Source organism: Helianthus annuus, chromosome 1, assembly GCF_002127325.2.
Source record: "Helianthus annuus cultivar XRQ/B chromosome 1, HanXRQr2.0-SUNRISE, whole genome shotgun sequence".
Classification (NCBI taxonomy): Eukaryota; Viridiplantae; Streptophyta; class Magnoliopsida; order Asterales; family Asteraceae; genus Helianthus; species Helianthus annuus.
This window is the reverse complement of record NC_035433.2, coordinates 86,324,273-86,344,887: the sequence shown is the minus strand read 5'-3', so window position 1 is coordinate 86,344,887 and position 20,615 is coordinate 86,324,273. Positions and strand designations below refer to the sequence as shown.

At 32.2% G+C, this 20,615-nt stretch overlaps 1 protein-coding gene and 1 long non-coding RNA gene across 10 annotated transcripts; both read right to left on the bottom strand.

Moving 5' to 3' along the window:
• Positions 1 to 622: 622 nt before the first annotated feature.
• On the bottom strand, positions 623 to 5,766 carry LOC110876152 (ATP-dependent DNA helicase RRM3-like). Its single transcript, XM_035988307.1, has 8 exons — positions 5,579 to 5,766; positions 4,568 to 4,625; positions 4,453 to 4,503; positions 4,249 to 4,333; positions 2,386 to 2,646; positions 1,847 to 2,283; positions 1,640 to 1,750; positions 623 to 1,537 (listed from the first exon to the last, which is right to left on the bottom strand). The coding sequence occupies exons 1-8, from the start codon at positions 5,764 to 5,766 to the stop codon at positions 623 to 625; spliced, it is 2,106 nt and encodes a 701-aa protein (XP_035844200.1).
• A 6,073-nt stretch (positions 5,767 to 11,839) lies between these two features.
• On the bottom strand, positions 11,840 to 19,687 carry LOC110878263. 9 transcript variants are annotated; one of them, XR_004890338.1, is made up of 14 exons: positions 19,127 to 19,683; positions 17,698 to 17,774; positions 17,434 to 17,495; positions 16,582 to 17,009; positions 16,399 to 16,439; positions 16,267 to 16,288; positions 16,006 to 16,176; positions 15,256 to 15,371; positions 14,974 to 15,167; positions 14,382 to 14,448; positions 14,088 to 14,185; positions 13,301 to 13,565; positions 12,890 to 13,146; positions 11,840 to 12,276 (listed from the first exon to the last, which is right to left on the bottom strand). It is a non-coding gene; the product is annotated as an uncharacterized LOC110878263 (long non-coding RNA). The 9 variants fall into 9 exon arrangements; XR_004890364.1 differs by lacking the exon at positions 11,840 to 12,276 and having other exon boundaries at positions 12,805 to 13,146; positions 17,698 to 17,779; positions 19,127 to 19,183; positions 19,280 to 19,685; XR_004890349.1 differs by lacking the exon at positions 11,840 to 12,276 and having other exon boundaries at positions 12,805 to 13,146; positions 19,127 to 19,183; positions 19,280 to 19,685.
• Positions 19,688 to 20,615: the final 928 nt, after the last annotated feature.

Genomic DNA, 20,615 nt, shown 5'->3' with positions numbered 1-20,615 from the left:
AAACACGGGTCGTTTCTTAGAAAACCGTGCATAACATATATTGACAGATAGTAAAAAAATAATCAGTGCAGACTTATAAAATTGATATACACTAATGGTCAATAGGTTTATTCAACAGCAATTCCATTATGTTGATAGCAAACCACTGTTGTTTCTTAGAAAACCATGCATAACATATATTGACAGATAGTAAAAAAAATTACTCAGACTTACAAAATTGATATAAATTAATGACCAATAGGTTATTCAACAGCAATTCCATTATGTTGATAGGAAACCACTGTTGTCTATTAACTGTTAAAAACTTATGTTGCTTTCCAACAGACTTTTGTAAGAACTGTCATCGATTATCTCCAACAGAGCTTGCCAGGTGAATAGATAGTAACTATCAGATGTTAGTCGACCCATGTTAAAAAGGTCAGTCAACAGAAATTACAAAGGTTAGTAAACAGATATTAAGAGAATAATGTTATTAACAACATGTGTTCTCAGGATAAACTTAATGCAAAGCAAGTATCAGATGCTTTCAAAAAGTTGTATTGCTTTCCAACAAACATTTCCTAACAACAGTTTCTCCATTATACCCAACATACTTTGCCAGGTTGACAGATGTTTAGTATCATCATAGATTTTGTAAAACTTCTTTGTAAACCACATTAGTAGTGGTTGTACAAACTCGTTTCTCTTTATCACAAATCAAAATTTTCAACCCCTTCCTACTTTTTACTCTAGATACAGCAACATAGAGCTTGCCATGACTAAACACTGGACGTGGAAGATATAAACCAACACGCTCCAATGATTGTCCTTGACTTTTATTTATTGTCATAGCAAAACACAGTGAAAGTGGGAATTGTCTTCGAGAAATCTTCACTGGTATTCTTTTATCTGAAGGTGTCATCTTCAGTCTTGAAATCAAAGTATGATGACCTATATTAGTCCATGTGATAATTTTTGCTTCAATCACAACTTTTCCGAGCTTCGTGATTTGTAAACGTGTACCTTTACACAATCCATTTGCCTGAGCAATGTTTCTGAGTAACATCACCGGAGCACCATGTTTCAGTACTAATTTATGGTTAGGTAAACCAGATAAACGAAGATTGTTTAACACATCAGGAGGAAACAATGCCATATTAAGCTCTGATTCTTCCTCCAATTGGCATAAACTATCTGAACTAAAATAAACCTTTTCTTCACCAGGCAGACTCTCTAACAACTCTTTATTTATTGAATCCACTACTTCATTAGTTGGAGCAAGAATCGCTCTTTTTTGGAAATACGTTAAATCCCACAAAAACTTATTCATGTCCGGATATATAAATGAAATGAGAGAAAAAATAGGATTGACTTGGTCATGAATAAGTAAATCATCTGGTATTTCAATATCAATCTCACCGTCATTTTTTTCACCAAGCAGACCATCACCAAGCTTTAAAATCCATTCTCCAAATTCCTTTATTTCTTTCAAATCTGCTTCTTGACAACCAACTCTTAATCTCATATTCTCAGTTAGCTTTAGTACTTGACAGTGCCGCTATATATAAGAAGAATTCAAAGAAGCATTGACTATCATTGTTCTGGTACCTTCAGGGATGACCGGAAGAATTTGTCTAAAATCACCACCAAATAGAATGACCTTTCCCCCAAACGGCTTCGATTGCATGTTCGGTTGACTTGAACGTGATATGTCTCTCATTGTTCTATCAAGAGCCTCGAAACAATGCTTGTGAGTCATAGGTGCTTCATCCTAATTAATCAATGTTGCTCTTTTAATTAAAATACCTAACTCAGTATTAGGCTCTATCGAACATATTGAATTCTCATTAATGTTGATTGGAAGTACAAACCTTAAATGAGCAGTTCTACCACCATCCAGCAAAAGTGAAGCAATTCCACTGGATGCAACATTCAATACAACCTCACCTTTTGATCGTAATGCAGCTGAGAATGTCTTCCAAAGAAACGTCTTTCCAGTTCCACCATAACCATATACAAAAAACACACCTCCATCACCTTTTTCAATCGCTTCCATAACAATTTTATATATCCTTTCATGTTCGGTAGTTAAATACTTTACATAACGATCATGTTCCCTTTGAAGAGCTAGTCTGTCATACGATAATTCTTTCATTATCAATCGATTGTTCGATGATGAAACATAATTGTCCAGAACACTTGGAATATCATCAAAATTTATCACTGTACTTCCATTGGTAAGTAGCAACTTTTCAATTTCAGATAGACAGATATTTTCAAGTTCTTCTTGTTGAAGATTCAAATCTAAAACAAATGTTGAAAAAAGTATTAGTTTTTTCCCAATAACAGAGCTATTGCATAATTTTAATGTAATTGGATATAACTTTAATAAAATAATAATATTACCTGCAATACCAGTTATCTTTCGTTGCTGATACAGAATGTCTTCACATAATAGGGACTTCGTTTCCGACCAAAAAACACCAGGACGAGATATCGAATTTGACAGCAACAACATTACAAAAAAGGTCCTCAAGAAATCTCCGGTTAACCATGTGCTAGCTTCTTTGACATCATTAACATATTCTTTATCATCATCCAATAGCCCCCATGCAAAACATGCATCTTTAAATGTTTGAAAAACCTGCCCATCAACTGTTTTTATATCTTCAAAACAGGTTGGTCCCTTAATATGATTCAGTAAAATCCTTAGGTAATAACAATCACCAAGTGATGGTGGGACATAATGTACCCTCCCAATTGATCCATACGGATGCTTTCTTCGATTCCATTTGCGATTTTTAGCATTCCATACATAACGAGTTGATGTTAACCCGCGCTTTGCGGCGGGATGTTGATTATGAATGTGTTAAGTATAACTATATACCATATGAGATACGGAAAACTGTTAAGTTTATATTCAAAATTATTAAAATAAGTATCGGAACCGGTTAATGTCGAAACTGTTTCAAATAAAATTATATTGATGCATATATAAAATTAAACATATCAAAATGGAATGTTCTGAATTTTTATAAAATAGCTTGTTTAAAAAATAACAATTGTTCGTTACTTTACCAATACGAAGCTGACAATTACTATAGCCTATTACATTCAGGAAATAAAGTTCAACACATCTACGTACTCACCTTTTATAAAAAATTAACAAACGCAATTATTAGAGGAAAAACTAAATGAGTTATAAATATGTTAGCAACTTATCATGAAAACTTAAATCTCATGTTTTAGTATTTGAATTATTCACCCTTGATGACTATATGAAACTTTATTATATATACAGGGGCTGGTTTATTGGGAAACCTTAAAAAGTAGGGAACCAAGAAATCATGCATTAACATGCTGAATATATCATAAATAAATTATTTCTTGTTAAAAATATTTTTTAAAAGAACTTTTTGAAGCTTTTACATAAAAATACATGTAAAAGCCTTTTTAATAAAAGAAAATAAAAACTAATTAACCTACAGTATTAACTACATGTAAACATTTTTTTACTAAATAACAAAAAATATTTTCCAATTAATCACTTCATACAATTTTATTTTCCAATACGGGCATAATTTTAGTTTTGTATAGAGGTGAGTTTATTTTTTATTTTCCAATATGGCCGTAATTTTATTTTTGTAGAGGTGAGTTAATGTGGAATCATTTAATTCTATTAAATAATACATATTATTTAATTCAAAAGTTTAGAATCAATTACTTTACATTGAGGAAATCATTAATTTTTATAGAGGTTATGCCAACTCACGCGTTACTGCAAAATGTACTTATGAACGCTTTAGTATCACTATGCTTTAGAATCACTATATGTGATGCAAAATTTGTTAGGTTTAATGGTTCAAATTAGAGTCAAAACAATTGAAGGGAGAGATTTGGAAAATATCTGGTGTTAAAGTTTTGGTATGGATAATTGATATGGATTAAATAATTTGTAACTTGGAAAAATTCATGAACGAATTTCAAACTTGTATGTTGTGTAGTGTGAGCGCATATATGTATTTGTTATGATTCTAGAATTGATTTAATGATTCATATTATATAGATGTGGTAATCGCCAAAGTTGATTCCATATGTACATCAACATGAGATTGGTTTAGTGGTTTAAATTGGGATGCAAACAAATATAATAACATTCTTTTGGCGATATGCATGGCTTTGGATACAACATTTGATTAAAAGTAGATAGGGATAGTTGGCTGGAAAACCTCCATGAGCCATAACAAAATATTAAATAAAAAAGCCTACCCTTTAGAACCACCAAATTCAAAATAATAGACGTCCTTGAAATCTCTTCGCATTGCCAAGAGTGCTCTTCAAGGGTTCTCCTAATCTGTGCAAACAAAAAAAAGATATTAAATAATTATATTGAAATATATAATTAAGAGACTTGTGGGATGTGGTCATGTGGATATGTAAAACACAGAGTCAAAGCCATCATCAGTATCAAACCCCTTTACAAATACAGTTAATTCTTGAGATTATCCACTCTTTTGCGAAGACCTGTCATTCCGACATTATAATACACAATCGTCAATTCATATCGACATTTTTCAGATGTTCAAACATAATGAGAAGAATCATTACTATGTGTATCACCCTCCATATCCAGAACATTATTGTTTCTGCAAATGGAAATTAAAGTAAAAGGAATCCACTAATCAAATGATCACCAAATTTGCAATGATGCATAACCATGCATCTATGTTTATGAATAAAATAAAATATCAATCATCAAAATCACAATAACAAACAAATGATCTGTCAATATGAACAATTAAAATCAAAACTGACGAATTAACCAAATTCAAAACAACATATTCTAAAAATGACAACAAAATGAATCACAAACATGAAGATGACTGATTTACGCCTTTTCGCAATTGCGCGAAACCAAAATTCTCTCTCTATTTCTGTATGCATGAGTGGTGAGTCGATTGACAGTTTAAATCGCGATTCAAGAATGAAAGAAACGACAATCATTGAAAGGGCATATGCATGAGTCGATTGTACGGTATGCAGATTCACAAAAAAAAGTAACAATAAAAATGTAACTACGATTCAAAAATGAAGAAACAACAGTCATGGAAAAGAATGGAAGAATCGATTGAATAGAGATATAATTGTTACCTTTGGTTTGAATTATGAACGGCGGTTTACGAAAGCATTCCAGATGCTGTTGGTTACTTGGTTTAAAGGAGAAACAACGTGCCCTTTAATTAATTAATGCTTTAAACTAACGTGTTCTTTTAAATTAATGATTTGCATGCATTTTAAACCGATATACCATTTTGTGAAGGATACGACGCACCGTTGTAATCACGAACCAACACAATGTTGAGATATATAAATCTATAATTAACAAAGGGAAACAATGTATTTTTTTCTGAAAGGACGTAATGGTTCGGATGTTGAGTGTTAATGTAAGTGGTGACCCTTATTGTGTTTAACATGTGTTTATTAATTCAAGAGTATTATTTTAGGGGTGTGATGTGAAGAGACACAACTATTAAGTTAGCCAAAGGTACCCTATGTTACTTTTTGTAGGGTTATATAACATCCCGGAAACTAAACATACCTCAATGTCCTGGCAAATTCATCGACTTTATTACAATTCATCCACTCTGTAAACATTGTCATTTTCACAGTTGGATCAGTAACAATATCACACAAATTATCATGATCGTTATACACAATACTCTGACCATCTTCACAATGAAAAGGTAATACTTCAACAACTGGATATCTATAATGTATATCATACATGAATATTCTCTAAGCAGCTTCACATGAAGAGATATATCTACAATCAAGGTATGCTTTTATCTCATCTACAGCTACATTCTGTTCTGTATTATTCTTGGTGCTATTGGCTTGAAAAACAGAAGCAGTGACTCTATCAGGCCCCTTTATTAATATATTTAAACAAATATTTGATAGAACCTGATTGGTTGCACCATTCAACGTTAAAGTGGCACTGATACTTTCTGAGAAGGAGAGCATTGTAAGGAACTACAAATCTATTATCAAGTGTCACACCATTCTTTACTACCGTATTACTTGTTTGATGGCGACGATAGACAGGATATCCTTCAGAATCAACACAAGTCTCATCTACATATTTTTTGGGAAACTTTTTACAACATTTTTGCTGAACCATACATGGACAGGATATCCTTTGATTTGAATGGATGTGAGATTGTTGCACCAAAATCCAATGACAGTCCGATAGACGATACTTCCTCACCCAATTTGGAAGTTCCTCAAATTACTGAGGATCTGCATCACCAGTCGGATGTTGAAGAATCCAATGACATAGATTCTGATAGTGATTATGTTGTATCGAATGAATCATCCGATGATATCGACGATGCAGATTTTGATGCCGCTGTCTCAGATTATGAAGCTGATCCTGATGGATACCCCTTACAAATCGTATGGTACTGCAGCAAACATTTTATAAGTTTATTATGTTAATATATTATTCCTCATTCTTTGGATGTTAAATGTTTGTTACAATTAAGCTGTTTTTTTGTTACTTTACTTAAATACATTATGTATTTCTTATTAATTATTGGTATTTTATATTTATTTTTAAGCGTCTGAATGTGAAAGTAGCTTCTTTATCAAGGATTCATAGAACACTGAAGATGACAGTTGAAAATCTGAATGGAGTTGCACTGTAATTGACTTTCAACGGGAGAAGCATGGCAAGGGATTTAGATACGCGGCTTGTCAATTCACCAAGAAGTTCACGAAGCCCAATGGTATCTACAGAAATATGAGATGCAAATTTGTCTACTCTGAAGAAAAAGCCAAGCTGATCTTAAAGAAAGTCTACATATAGTTGTGGTTGTTGGTATTATCTCATTTGAGATAAATTATGGGACGCTGATGTATCAAACTTCTATACTTTGAAAACTTACGACTTACGAATATTTAAATTATAATCGTGTATGCTTATCTTGTTATTTATATTAACTTAAACCTTTGTTGTACATTCTCCATATATTTTAATTGGCTCTTCATGATGCATTAAAACTTGAATTATATTATGTAAATTTATACACTCAACCTCTATTTAGATAAAGTCTGATAAACCAAAAGCTCTGTCAAACAGAAAATCTGTTCAAGCAAAGTCTGTTGTTCCAAACAACATTTACTGATAAACACAAAGACTGCTATAGCAAATAACCTCTGCTGATAAACACAACCTCTGCTGCTGAATATGAATACAAAAGCATCATAAAGCTAACATTTGATGTTACTTAAAAGGCTTTTCTTAAAAGGCTTCAACAAATTTATGGGTGATCATTATCATAACCTCTCTGATACAAACCTCTGACTACAAACAAATTTATGCACTCGACCTCTATTCAGCTAAAGTCTGTTGATAAACACAAAGACTGTTATAACAAATAACCTCTGCTGATAAAACAACCTCTGCTAATAAACACAAAGACTGTTATAGCAAATAACCTCTGTTGATAAAACAACCTCTGCTAATAAACACAAAGACTGTTATAGCAAAGAACCTCTGCTGATAAAACAACCTCTGCTGCTGATAAAACAACCTCTGCTGAATATGAATACAAAAGCATCATAAAGCTAACATCTGCTGTTGAAACAAAGGTCTGCAAAACATAACATCTGCTGATCATTCCACAGTATAAATTGCTAACATCTGCTGTGACTTAACAGTGATACAGTTCAACAGAGGATTTCAAACATCTGTTTACACACGCCTCATGATGAACATCTGCTGATAAACACCGAGACGGTTCAAGCAAAGGTCTGCCAAAGAGAACCTCTTCTATGGACTAACAGATGATGCAGTTCAACAGAGAATGTTTAACAGCAGTGCTTTAACCGACCACGATCAACATATGATAATATAATAACAATAATATTCAAACTGTAGCAATTACATTTTCATAAATCTAACAACCATCATCGAAGCTGTAACAAAATCTAAACACCGATACACTAAACATTGTTACATATGAAAACTGATACATAAATACTGATGTTGAATCCGTTGTAGATACTGAACCACTGCTGTTACTGAGCAGTGGTTTTCCTTTGGTTGATCAGCCCTTAGGTACATAAGTGCCTATGTTTAACAACTTTGTCTTCAACAGTGTCCGTCCATTCAATTGAGAAAAATCATTACATTACCTCCCTGTTGAAAAACAGAATCAATATATTTAGGGAAAATAGGTTTGAAAGATGATAACCCAACAGTGGAGGATCTCATTCGACAGCTCCGATAAATTCAATGGTATTCTCAAACAATGCTTCCTAAATTTTTGAAGACCGATAAAGACCAACAAATGTCCACAGTGATACTTCTTTAGACATTTGTCGGTCTTCAAAAATCTAGGAAACATTATTTGAGAATACAATTGAATTTATCGAAGATGTAGAATGAGATCCTCAACTGTTGGGTTATCATCTTTCAACCCCATTTTCTGTAAATATATCAATTCTGATTTTCAGACCTCCCAAAGCCACCTATCCGCCTCCAAAGAGATCGAGACAGCTTGAAGCATAAGCTGGACTTGCTGTAATCACATGGTACACCAATGCAAGCATCTGAATAATCAATAAACAATAACAAATCAAAGACAAAATCAAAAGCTACAAACATATCAAACAAATTTCATAGAATCATGATTTATTTAAACACAAACAGGCATTACCTTTTCATCAATAAAGTTGAGATCCATTTTATAACCTTGATCAAATTCGGAAGCTCGCCCAACGAACTCAAGACTTCAACACCAAATAACAAATCCAGCAAGATCTACCTGAAGAACATTTAGCATCCATACTTTCAGTTCATGATAAAAAGAAAAAAATCAAAAAATATCTATTTTTAAACTACCGTTCGTCTGCATAATATTCAAATCAATATTAACCATGATGAATAAACAGACATCACCAAGTTTTCTAATTTGCATTGGGATTTCTCCTTTTACAAACATATCAAAATAAATCTACTCGTAATCAGATGGTACACCAATGCAAGCATCTGAATAAACAATAACAAATCAAAGACAAAATCAAAAGTTAGAAATATATCAATCAAATTTCATACATTCATGAAAGAAATTAGGTCACGGATTGTTACCAGATTTAGCGAGAGAAGAATTGATGGAAGCATTGGAGAAGATGACGATTTGAAGAAACTTCAATATGGAAAACACGTAACAAAGCTCAAGAAACCACGAAGAAGAAGGAGAACTGATTACAAAGTATATTAACAATTACCAACAAAATAACAATTATGTGATTTATTTAAAACACATATACATCTATTTTTAAACACAAACAGACATTACCTCTTCATCAATAAAGTTGAGATCCATTTTATAACCTTGATCACATTCGGAAGCTCAGCCAACGAACTCAAGACTTCAACACCAAATAACAAATCCAGCAAGATCTACCTGAAGAACATTTAGCATACAAACCTTCAGTTTGTGATAAAAAGAAAAAATAAAAAAATATCTATTTTTAAACTACCATTCAAATCGATGTTAAATGCAACGCCTCTTTCGTCTTCATCCTCTTCTCTGTATCTACAGTTTTAGAGATAGTGAGTTGAGAGATAGTAGACACAGAGATTGAAATAGGTTTTTGAAATTATGATCGAGTTTGGATTTGGGTTTGAATTTATATTTGAGAGAGAGAAGAATTGAAGCTCTGATGACATTAAATGCAAATTACATATCCCTATGAAATGTTAAATTTCAAATTACCCTCCCATTTTAATGAGACATCAGTGGTTTGAAATTTGAATGAACATCAATGGTTTCATAGTTGAATGTGGGCCAGACCTTTGAAATTGAAAAGTGGGGCAGTGGTTTGGATGGCAGATCTTTGAATTATGATGTCACTATGCTTCCTCTATGGCTGCCACCTCATCGCGGATGACATAAGAAAAGTATTGTTGGACATGCTCTCTAGCTGACGCATCTACTAGTTTATGTCAATTGGATTTCAAAGTATAGATAGGTTTTCAACTATCTTTACTAGATTTTTTTCTTTAAAGTATCTTTACTAGTTATTTTCCCCTTTAAAGTAGCAAATCTACTTATTATTATACAGTGAAGTACCATATTTTCGTATAACATATAATTTTGGCAATTGTATTTTTAATTTATATACAAAACAGATATTAAAAACCACTCAACCAAAGAGTTTTATCTTAATATAATAACTTTTTTTTGGATACAAAATTATATATATATATATATATATATATATATATAATAAAAGAAACCACTTTGAGGACACGTGTCATCATATTAGGCCATGTCTTATGGATAATTATAATTTTAGTTTAATCTCTTCTAATTTATTATAGATAATCCTCCTACTAAATATTATTTAGTTTAATTAATACTTTTATATTTATCTATTTACTTCAAATTCAAACTTAGTTATCTAATTTGATATTAGAGTAAATTACAATTTTGGCCCCTGTAGTTATATCACTTTTACCCTTTTAGCCCAAAAATAAATTTTTTAACATCTGAACCCTCAACGTCTAACACTTTTGGACCCCAACGTCTTTTTTTCTAACCCTTTTGGTAGGGGCCAAAAGAGTTAGAAAAAAAAAAGACGTTGTGGGCTCAGATGTTAAAAGATTCATTTTTTGGCTAAAAGGGTAAAAGTGATATCACCACAGGGGCCAAAATCATAATATGCTATTGATATTAACTATATATTTATCATTTCTACATTTATAAGTTTTAAATAAATTGTTAAATTTATTGAGACTTCGTTACATTTACAAGTTTTAAATAAAGGGTTAAATTTATTGAGACTTTGTTAACAAATTTTACTACAATATAATAATCTATTTATATCAATATAAATATATATTTATACTATACTATATAATAAAGCATTAATGTGATATTAACTAAATAAATAAATGAATAATGAGCTAATATTAAATTTCATCCTACTTTAAATTTTGAATACTATTCTTCTAATTTTCTAATAAAATATTATTCTAAAATTTAAATTGTTAATTTAAAATATTTTTATATAAAACAAATTATTTATTACGAAAACCAAACTTTGTATTAATATAAAAAATATTACATAATTTAAAAATTAATTTGTCGGAATTGGTACCAACATTTTATCACTCAAATTGATGTTGATTTGCTTCTTAAATAACATATTTTCTTTTTAAGAGTCATCTTCACAATCACCATATCCATCGCGTATCGAGTATTATCCATTAGTATATTGAGAGATATGATTTTTTTTATTATTGGTGTATAAAATTAGATTTATTAAACCCGTGTAATACACGTGGTTATTTTATAGATATACTTTTTTTTTATTATTTACTATACAAAAATACATTTATTCGACCCGTGTAATAGAGGAGGTTTTTTAAGATATAACTTTTTTATTATTTGATATATAAAATTAGATTTATTCAATTCGTACAATACACACGGGGTGTTTTAAGGATATATATATTTTATTATTTAGTAAAGGAAATTACATTTATTCAACTCGTGTAATACACATATTTTTAAAGATGTAACTTTTTTATTATTTGGTATATAAAATTACATTTATTCAACCCGTGTAATAAAAGAGGTTTTCAAAGATATATTGTTTTATTATTTAGTATATAAAATTCATTTATTCGACCCGTGTAATACACGGGGTTATAACGTAGTATATATATATATATATATATATATAGTTAACGAAGTACGATGAAAACCACTCAACCAAAGAGTTTTATCTGAATATAACAACTTTTTTTTTTTGGTACAAAATGTTAAGCATTAATTAAAAAACACGGCTTATACAAGAAGCACAATTTAATCATAGAATCTATTTTTTTTTAATGGTAAGGAACGACGTGTTAACCATCGTGATATCGGGTGTTATAACCAAGGTCGACTACTTGACAGTCACCAGCCTCTTGGCTCTCCCAAATGCACGGAAACCCGACCTCCACCCGTCCGAAGGCACAACAGTGGAATAATCGGTAAAACCTCGTCTCCCATCCAAGACGAACCGGGACCACCCGTATTCACTCTTCACATAAATGTCGTAAAAAATAATAGAGAAAGTGAAAGTCGAACTGAGTCAAAAAAAATCAAATCTTTCTCCAACTATACTCCACCTCTATGACAATCATAGAATCTATTAGAAGATTGCGAATGGCATGAAAGTTGAAAAAGGTAGCAGTTACAAAGAAGAGTCTGGAGAGGTTTGACCAATCAACATCACCTGTTGCATCCATACATGTGAATTCTTTTTTAGGCACTCGAGACAATGCCTATTTTCATAGGACGTGTCTATGCAAATGTTATTTGAAAATTGTACTCAACTTTTTATATCATACGATAACTACATCTATATTTTAATAGTCTATTCTGTCCTATTTATATAAACTAGTTTTTGTCGCGCCCGTGATACGGAACAATAATCCGAATATTTCCTTCTTATACTAGTTGTAACACTCGTGTGAACATACGGGTATGTTTAATAACGATCGAAATCAAATACTAAAAAACAGATTATAATATATCATTTAAATTCTTTGCGTTTAGTTACATATCTTTATAAAACAATGTTAAAGACAGTATGTGTTAGTATTATAAGTATAATGTGCAAAGTTTTTGTCTATATCTATATGTAAAATATTATGTGAAATTATTTAATGTTTTAATTTAACTAACACAGAAAACGCAGTAATTAAAAATATATTATCTAATACATCATTTAGTTCCAAACCAATATATTCCAAACCAACACTGTTCCAAACCAATAGTTACTATAAATAAATAAACTATAAGGATAAACTATTTAAGTAACAAAAAATGTGTTGAAGAGTAAATACCATCAATATGAGTGTTTGGTGTTTGATAGAGTGTTTTAATTCATCTGTAGCAATCGATGCACTTTGGTTTAAGCATCTTTCTATCCATCTTAGAATCTTCAAGAGACGTTCCTCCTTATCCTCATCTACAACTCAGCTTCATCACTGAGCTCATGATCAAATAACATGACATGAATCTTGACTCTTTAAAACAGTCCATGTACTTAGTTTGATCTTCACTCTTTAGCAAATTTCTAGCGTGTCCGCTTACATTTGATCTACAATTAATGTGCAAAACAATAAAAGCTGAATTAAGTTATGATATACGAAATCAGTTCCCTAATATTAAAAAGAGTGAATCTAAAATGAGATCTACGAAATCAGACCTATCATCCATGCAAAAAAAAAAAAAAAAAAAAAAAAACAACTTACCATGTTGATAAATTGATCAAGATACTCACTTGAATTTTGTTGTAAAATAGGGAACCGTTGAAATAAGGAAGCGTTGCTCCGATAGTGACACCGAACATTATTAGTAAAATCCCTATGTTTAATCGAAGCTCATGCCTGTGACCCACATGGAGGGTATAGATGGTATAAATACGGTTGGGAATATTGCGACTGATGAGAATATTATGAATGCTAACGCGAGCTTGCTGAATGTCTCGGTTTCCCAGTTTAAGATCGGTATAACCTCCTACAAAATATGCACATATATTAGTTCAGAACGAAGAATTGGTTTTATCTGGCTGGATCTTAATTCTTGCAGCTAGTTCATTTTTGTCTATGGATAACTGATAACCGAACCGAATAACTAAATAACCAATTCGGTTACAGTTACGAACCAAATAGCCGAATACTGAACACCCCTACTTGAAGCTACTTCATCTTTGTCTATGGATAATTGATAACCAAACCGAATAATCAATTCAGTTACTGTTACAAACCGAATAACCGAATTGCAAGTGATTCGTTGTCTGTTCCTGACCGGTTTGGTCATAGTTGTTAATAGCGAATAGCGGCGAATTAAATTGTTTTTTAACGTCCCCCATCTTATCAACTCAAAGAATATATGAGGCTTTCAAAAGCTCCATGCTTACTTTTCAAAGCTACTCTTAGTAATTTACTGCGAGTCATTATCTTTTCTAAAATAAAATTTACATGGGTTGAAATTTAGAACTTGTAATGTATATTGAAAAACATGGGCAGAAAAGCTCACTAGAGATTCAGAGATTCTGGTTCCCATCTCCGATTATATTCCGTTGAATGATCCGAATCAGATGCTGAGCGGCTGGACTCTCCGGTACAGTATCGCAGCTATTAGTTTGGCCAAAAAAATGATAACAAAATCATTAAAAGAAACAACACATTTTTGTCAAATAAATTTCTATGATTTGCTTTGATCGATCTTTCCTAATGATGCTCAACTACCAAGCATGGTGATTAACTTTGGCCCACACTTGTCTATTGTTTATAAAATACAACCCAAACTCATCATCATCTTCTTCATTACCAGTAGGAGCTTCAATCACACTAAGCACGTTCCATTGTAACTTCACCTCTATACCATTCGTAAGCACCTACGGTTTAATTAAAAGAAAATCAGGTCAAAATCCATATATGACGAAGAAAAATCATATTTAAGACTGATCAAGATCATAAAAGCAAATTAAATATAATAATCCTTAAAACCCAACAAATAAAATAATTGCAGACCAGTATACATAAATTTAAGATTGATCATACATTGTTCACAAACATTTAAGATTATAAACACTCAAATTAAACAGGATGTTCATGGAAATTAACCATTTAGAACAAAATACCCTATTTTTTCTACATTACATATCCATATAAATCAACAAAATCACAATTGGGATCACATGCATGCAATATACTTAAATTGTGAATAACAGAATCATCATCAGTCAACAACAATATTAAAAAACATAACAATTTCAATCAAAACAACATTAAAACCCTGTTTCTTTATTTATTTTCAATCAATCAATTTTTGAGAATTAAAATAACTGAAAACCTCCGATTACCATAAAATTACAACAACATAAAAACCAATGATCCAACCAATTTATAAAAGAAATTACCAGCCAATCCAGTTTCATACAACATCTAGTGACGATGTTCAATCCAAAACCGGCATAATTAACCTACTCTCAAAGTTGACTTTCTTCAAGTTCTCACATTTTTTAATCTGAAAACATCTTCACAAAAAACAATTCTCTTGCTCGTTGTTTTGATTCGCCAAAGCAATGCGGCCCAAATGGTTTGAACTTGAGTTCTGTATTTGTCAGATGTCAACGAATGTTATCATATATATAAAAAAGTAACCTTAACCCATAAATTCTAAGTAGCAAATAAATAAATACAATTCACTGGACTCATTTGTTAACTGCAACGGCTTCCCCGATACCGAATCGCCAAATTCATTGACATCTCGAAATCCCTTTCTAGTACTCAAATCCGATGGGCCAAAGGTTACCTGCTAAACACCCGAACCATCCAAATCAACAACAAAATCCACATAAAACGGAGATGCCAACAAACAAAACGACAACAAAGAAAGATCAAGATCCTTATACGTCAACATTACCGGTTAACAAACACATGGAAATAAAACTGATTCAATGACAAACTCTATATCGCAAAAATACAACCTAACAAAATACCACACAAACTCTATATCACAAAAATACAACCTAACAAAATACCTCACAAAAATACAACCTAACAAAACTGATTCAATGACAAACTCTATATCACATAATAGGATTTATAACATAATTCAAAACAGGTTTTATAAAGTTATCGTATACAACACCATTAAAATACTTGAATGTTTGATAATAAAAATAAGTTTAATATAATAACGAATTGCTTCATTATATGGTTGAATGTTTGATAATAAAAATAAATCGCCACATGGGCATGTTCCTTTTACACATTCTATGTTCAGCATCCTATTGAGGCATTCATCACGACACTTTGGTTACATTTTTATCCCTAGCAGGTCAGACAGATTAATCTATACATACTTAACTACAAACGAACTTTCTCAAATGGGTCACTTCGGAAGTCTTACACAGTGTATTCAAAAGCATAATAAAGACAATAAGTACCTGTAGATTGCTTTTGAGGCAACTGACTGGAGTTCCCTCGAGTATTTTTACAAGCATCTTCCTCACAAGATCCTTCAAATAAATCCAACTCCTCGTTAATGTCAGCGTTTGATTTCTCTTTGTGGAACTGAGCAATTTATAAAAGCTTTATCCTGGTTGTCCTTGCAAATCCTTCATATTAGGCAAATAAAGAACTATTAATAATGTCTGATTAAAACTAATAAATTTAAACTAAGTAAAACGTATAAACTTATAAATTACCATCTGCGTTCTGTTGATTAATCTGTAACATAGCAAGAAAATCAGTCACATATTTCACCACTTCAATATATAAACTTACTACCAAAACGTATAAACTTACTACCAAAACGTATCTTAAAGAAAATCACTCACATATTTGTACTCAGCACAATTTCTACACATAGGATTTGGAACTGGCCAAGAATAAAGTAAAAATATCAAATCAGCACAAACATTATTTATAATATAGCCATATAAATGAAAATTTTTAATGCTAAGCCCTAATTTCAAAGAGCTGATACCGAAAACCTTGATTAATTGAAGAATTTAACATACCTTACTGAAAACCACTCTTCGCCACAGCAGCCGATGCAGATGCTGCCATTCGCTTCTCCGCCGCAGCCGCCATCAACTCATTCGCAAAAATCAAAATTAACAACAAATTAAACCAAACGATCTCTCGTAAGTCATAAGATGACAAATCCAAACGAAGTTATTACAAAACCAAATCTCTTGCAAGTCTTTAGCCATTTATAATCTAAAAACGACGAGAAGAAATGATTCAAGACGAGATAAAGACGTTGAGTTTAAATTACCGGTCAATGCGATCTTGACTTTTAAACAGAATTTCTCATTATCTTCCTCTGCAATATTCACAAGTCTTTCAAGCAGGTTTGGATGATTTGAGAAAGAAGAAAGCGTCTACGGTCTGGATAGTTGATGTTACATATTCTCTTCCATCACATTCCCAAATCAGTGAAGCCCTATAAATCAAAATCCAAATATTTAGAAATCAAATACAAAGAAACTTGAAGAACATGGGTGGCGGCAACTAAGGTTCCGATATTTTTAAACAATTGAATACATTTACACACACACAATGAAACAAATTAACAAACACGTTTACGATTTATACCTGGAATGAAAGAACGTATTTTTTTTCTTTATAAAAGGTGTAACTGGCAATGATTATATTTTTTTTCTTTATAAAAGGTGTAACAAATTAACAAACAGGTTAATTTTCTGCAATTTACCATCTTTTTATATGTTTTGCAACAAATAAAAAGTCAAACATCATCTTCCATAATTCCTATCACTCCATACTAAACTAACTTCTTGAACATCAGCTTCGGTATGAATGAAACGGGTTTTATATGAAACTTGAAACCGAAACCAAAAACTACAAACCTTTCTCCTTGTACTTCAAATAAATCTGATTCAGTTCATCATAGTTGTTGTTTATAAGCCCACTGCCACAAAGAACCAACAACACAATTGACTGTAAGAAACTTTAGGAGATACAATCACAAAGCCTATTTAAAAAGGTAGTTAAATATCAAAAAAAAAAAAGAAAAAAGGAAAGAAAAGCTGAGCTTGCTTTTAAATTACAAAAGGGCAAATGGGCTGCAAGAACATTCAAACAAAATAGTAGTGAAAATAGTGAGCGCGTACCACTTGGACGCAACGTTAACAATAAGTACAACTTTTCCCTTGTGTACGCTAAGGTCTACATCGTTACCCTTAGCATCCTGCACTGAATCGAAGATTAAATCACCAAAAAGCCAAATTAAATACTAAAAAATAATACAAAACTTATGAGATCAATCCAAAGCTAGATCAACCTAAAGTAAATGGCAGAGGTCCAAACTAATTAATAAATTTAATTTAACTTAATATTGGAGGCCTAATATTTTTTTGTTAATTTAAAAACTGAAGGTGTATACTATATACACTATAGAGTTTCAAAGAAAGACTTAATCTGGATCATTGACTTTTGTGTGTCAAACAGAGGCTTCCAACTGAAAAACTAACATACATCTTGAAACTTCCAATCCAATTTCAATAACTAACTAACTAAAACCCTGTAATAAACATTAAAAAAGCCACATGCATGATTAGAAATTAGTAACAAGAATTTTACATGGTCAAACACCAAGATTTATCATAAAAAGAACAAAAGGTTTAATTTTTTCTATCTTTTAAAACATAAAAAGGGATTAGGATCAAATATAAAGGATCCTAATTGTAAGAAGTGTAAGAAGGATTTATAGAGTGATAAGTATTCAATAACCTAAAAAAACCCACTACACAAAAAACCCCACTGCAAAAAAAAAAAAAAAAAAAAAAAAAAAAAAAAAAAACCTTAAACATCCACCACCACCACCAAAAACCTAAACCCCCACCCCCCCCCCACATCACCCCCCCCCCCCACATCACCCCCCCCCCAATTTTTTTTTTTTTTTTTTTTTTTGCCTAGGGGGTGGGGGTTTAGGTTTTTGGGTGGTGGTGGGGGTGGGTGTTTAGTTTTTTTAGATTTTTTTTAGGTTTTTGGGGGGTGGGGGAGGGTTAGGTTTTTTTAGGTTTTTTTTGGGAGGGGGGGGGGGGTTAGGTTTTTTTAGGTTTTTGGGGGGTGGGGGGTTAGGTTTTTTGGGGGTTTTTCTGGTGAGGTATAGTTTTTTTTTTTTTTTTTTTTTTTTTTTTTTTTTTTTTTTGCCGCGGGGGGGGGGGGGGTTTAGGTTTTTGGGTGGTGGGGGGGTTAGGTTTTTGGGTGGTGGTGGGGTGGGGTGGGGGTGGGTGTTTAGGTTTTTGGTGGTGATGTAGTGGGTTTAGTTTTAGCTTATTGGACACTTGTCACTCTATAAATCTTTCTTACACTTCTTACAATTAGAAGCCTTTGTAGAATAACTTGACCCCATAAAAAGAAGAAAAGATTGATTTTTTCTATCTTTTAAACAGATTAGCAGAATTAACTTGTTCATGATTTCTAGGTTTTGAGTAGCATGTCAATTCTAATCATAGTTAATCAATTCTACAGACACACAAGAAAAATAAAACAAAACTGAAAATTGAAATTAGGGTTATTGAGAGAGAAAGTTGAAACCATGACTGTGAAATCGTAGAGGGTTTTCTTAGGTTGGGCAACCATGGATGATTGCTGCTGTAAAACCCCAACAAACACTATTTCAGCCACAGTCAACACCAAAGCAGATAAAACCCCAACAAACACTATCTCAGCCAGCATTATGAGCAGCACCTTGATCCTCTGCTTGTGGTTAGAGTAGATCAAGAAAAGGAGCAGATAAACGGTCTCGATGAACAAACCCGCACCGTTGATTGTGATGACCAATAAGCTGTGTGGATGCACCATTGGCAGCCCGTACAACACCCATATCCCGCAGTTCACAAATGTCGCGAGGTACGACACCGGTGAGAACTACTCCACTGCCCCTTTCTTCACGATCTGGATGAATGTTGGCCTGAAATTTTGATCAATTGGTTGAATTCGGGTTGATCTCTGAATCATTAGACTGTTGATCTCTGAATTCATCTTCTTGTTCTCCGTTAGAGTGAATTAGGGTTTTTGATTGACACCCCTTTCTTTTCCTCATGACTATATTTGAGAGAGAGAGATGCAGGTTTGAAATTAGAGCTTGAATTTTGAAAATGAAGTCATGACTGTATTTGAGAGAGAGAGAGAGACAGGTTTAAATTTTGAAAATGGAGCCAAAACTATATTTGAAGTTTTTTATAATAGATAGATTTATTTATATATTTATATATCCGAATTATGACATCACCTTGGACTATGTGGCATAGCTGAGAACTTGACACGTATGCAAATCGATGTCATCATCTAAGCTCCCTTAATAGATAGTATAGATACCTTTATGTTTCGGTTACTTGTACATACCACTCATAACACGATCTCAAAAAATAATTACACCGAGTCAACCAATTAAACAAAACACTATTATACTTTTACTAAAAAAAACTAAAACCATAGAAAAACTATAATTTCAAACTAGGGGCAAAATTGTAATTTTTCAGGACGAATAAAACTACACCGAACAACCAATTAAAACAAAACACTATCTTAGTTTTTTAAAAAAAAAACTAAAACGATGGCATGTCTGTAATTTTACACTGGGGGCAAAATCGTAATTTGACAAGGGAAAAAGAACAAAAACAAAGGCAAAACTATAAATTTGAGCTGAGGGCAAAATCGTAATTGGTTACGAGAAGAAAAAAATCAATAACAAAACTGTAAATTTAAATGTGATAAAATCGTAATTTGACTAAATCAATGGAGGAAAAAAAACCCTGACCAATAGCTAGCTACCAAAAAGGTGGGAGCCACTATTCCCCACCATGGGGTTTGTAGATATAGGGTTAGGTTCATTTGTTGAAAAAATAAAGAGAAAATTGCTCGGATAGTTCTTGTGGTTTGCCCATTTTTCACCTTTAGTCACTAACTTTCTAAAATTACACTTATAGTCTCCACGTTTTTGAATTTTGTTCCCGGATAGTCCCTATCGTGGATGGGGGTTAGTTTTTGGTGTTAGGTGCGTGTGAAATGACAAAAATACCCT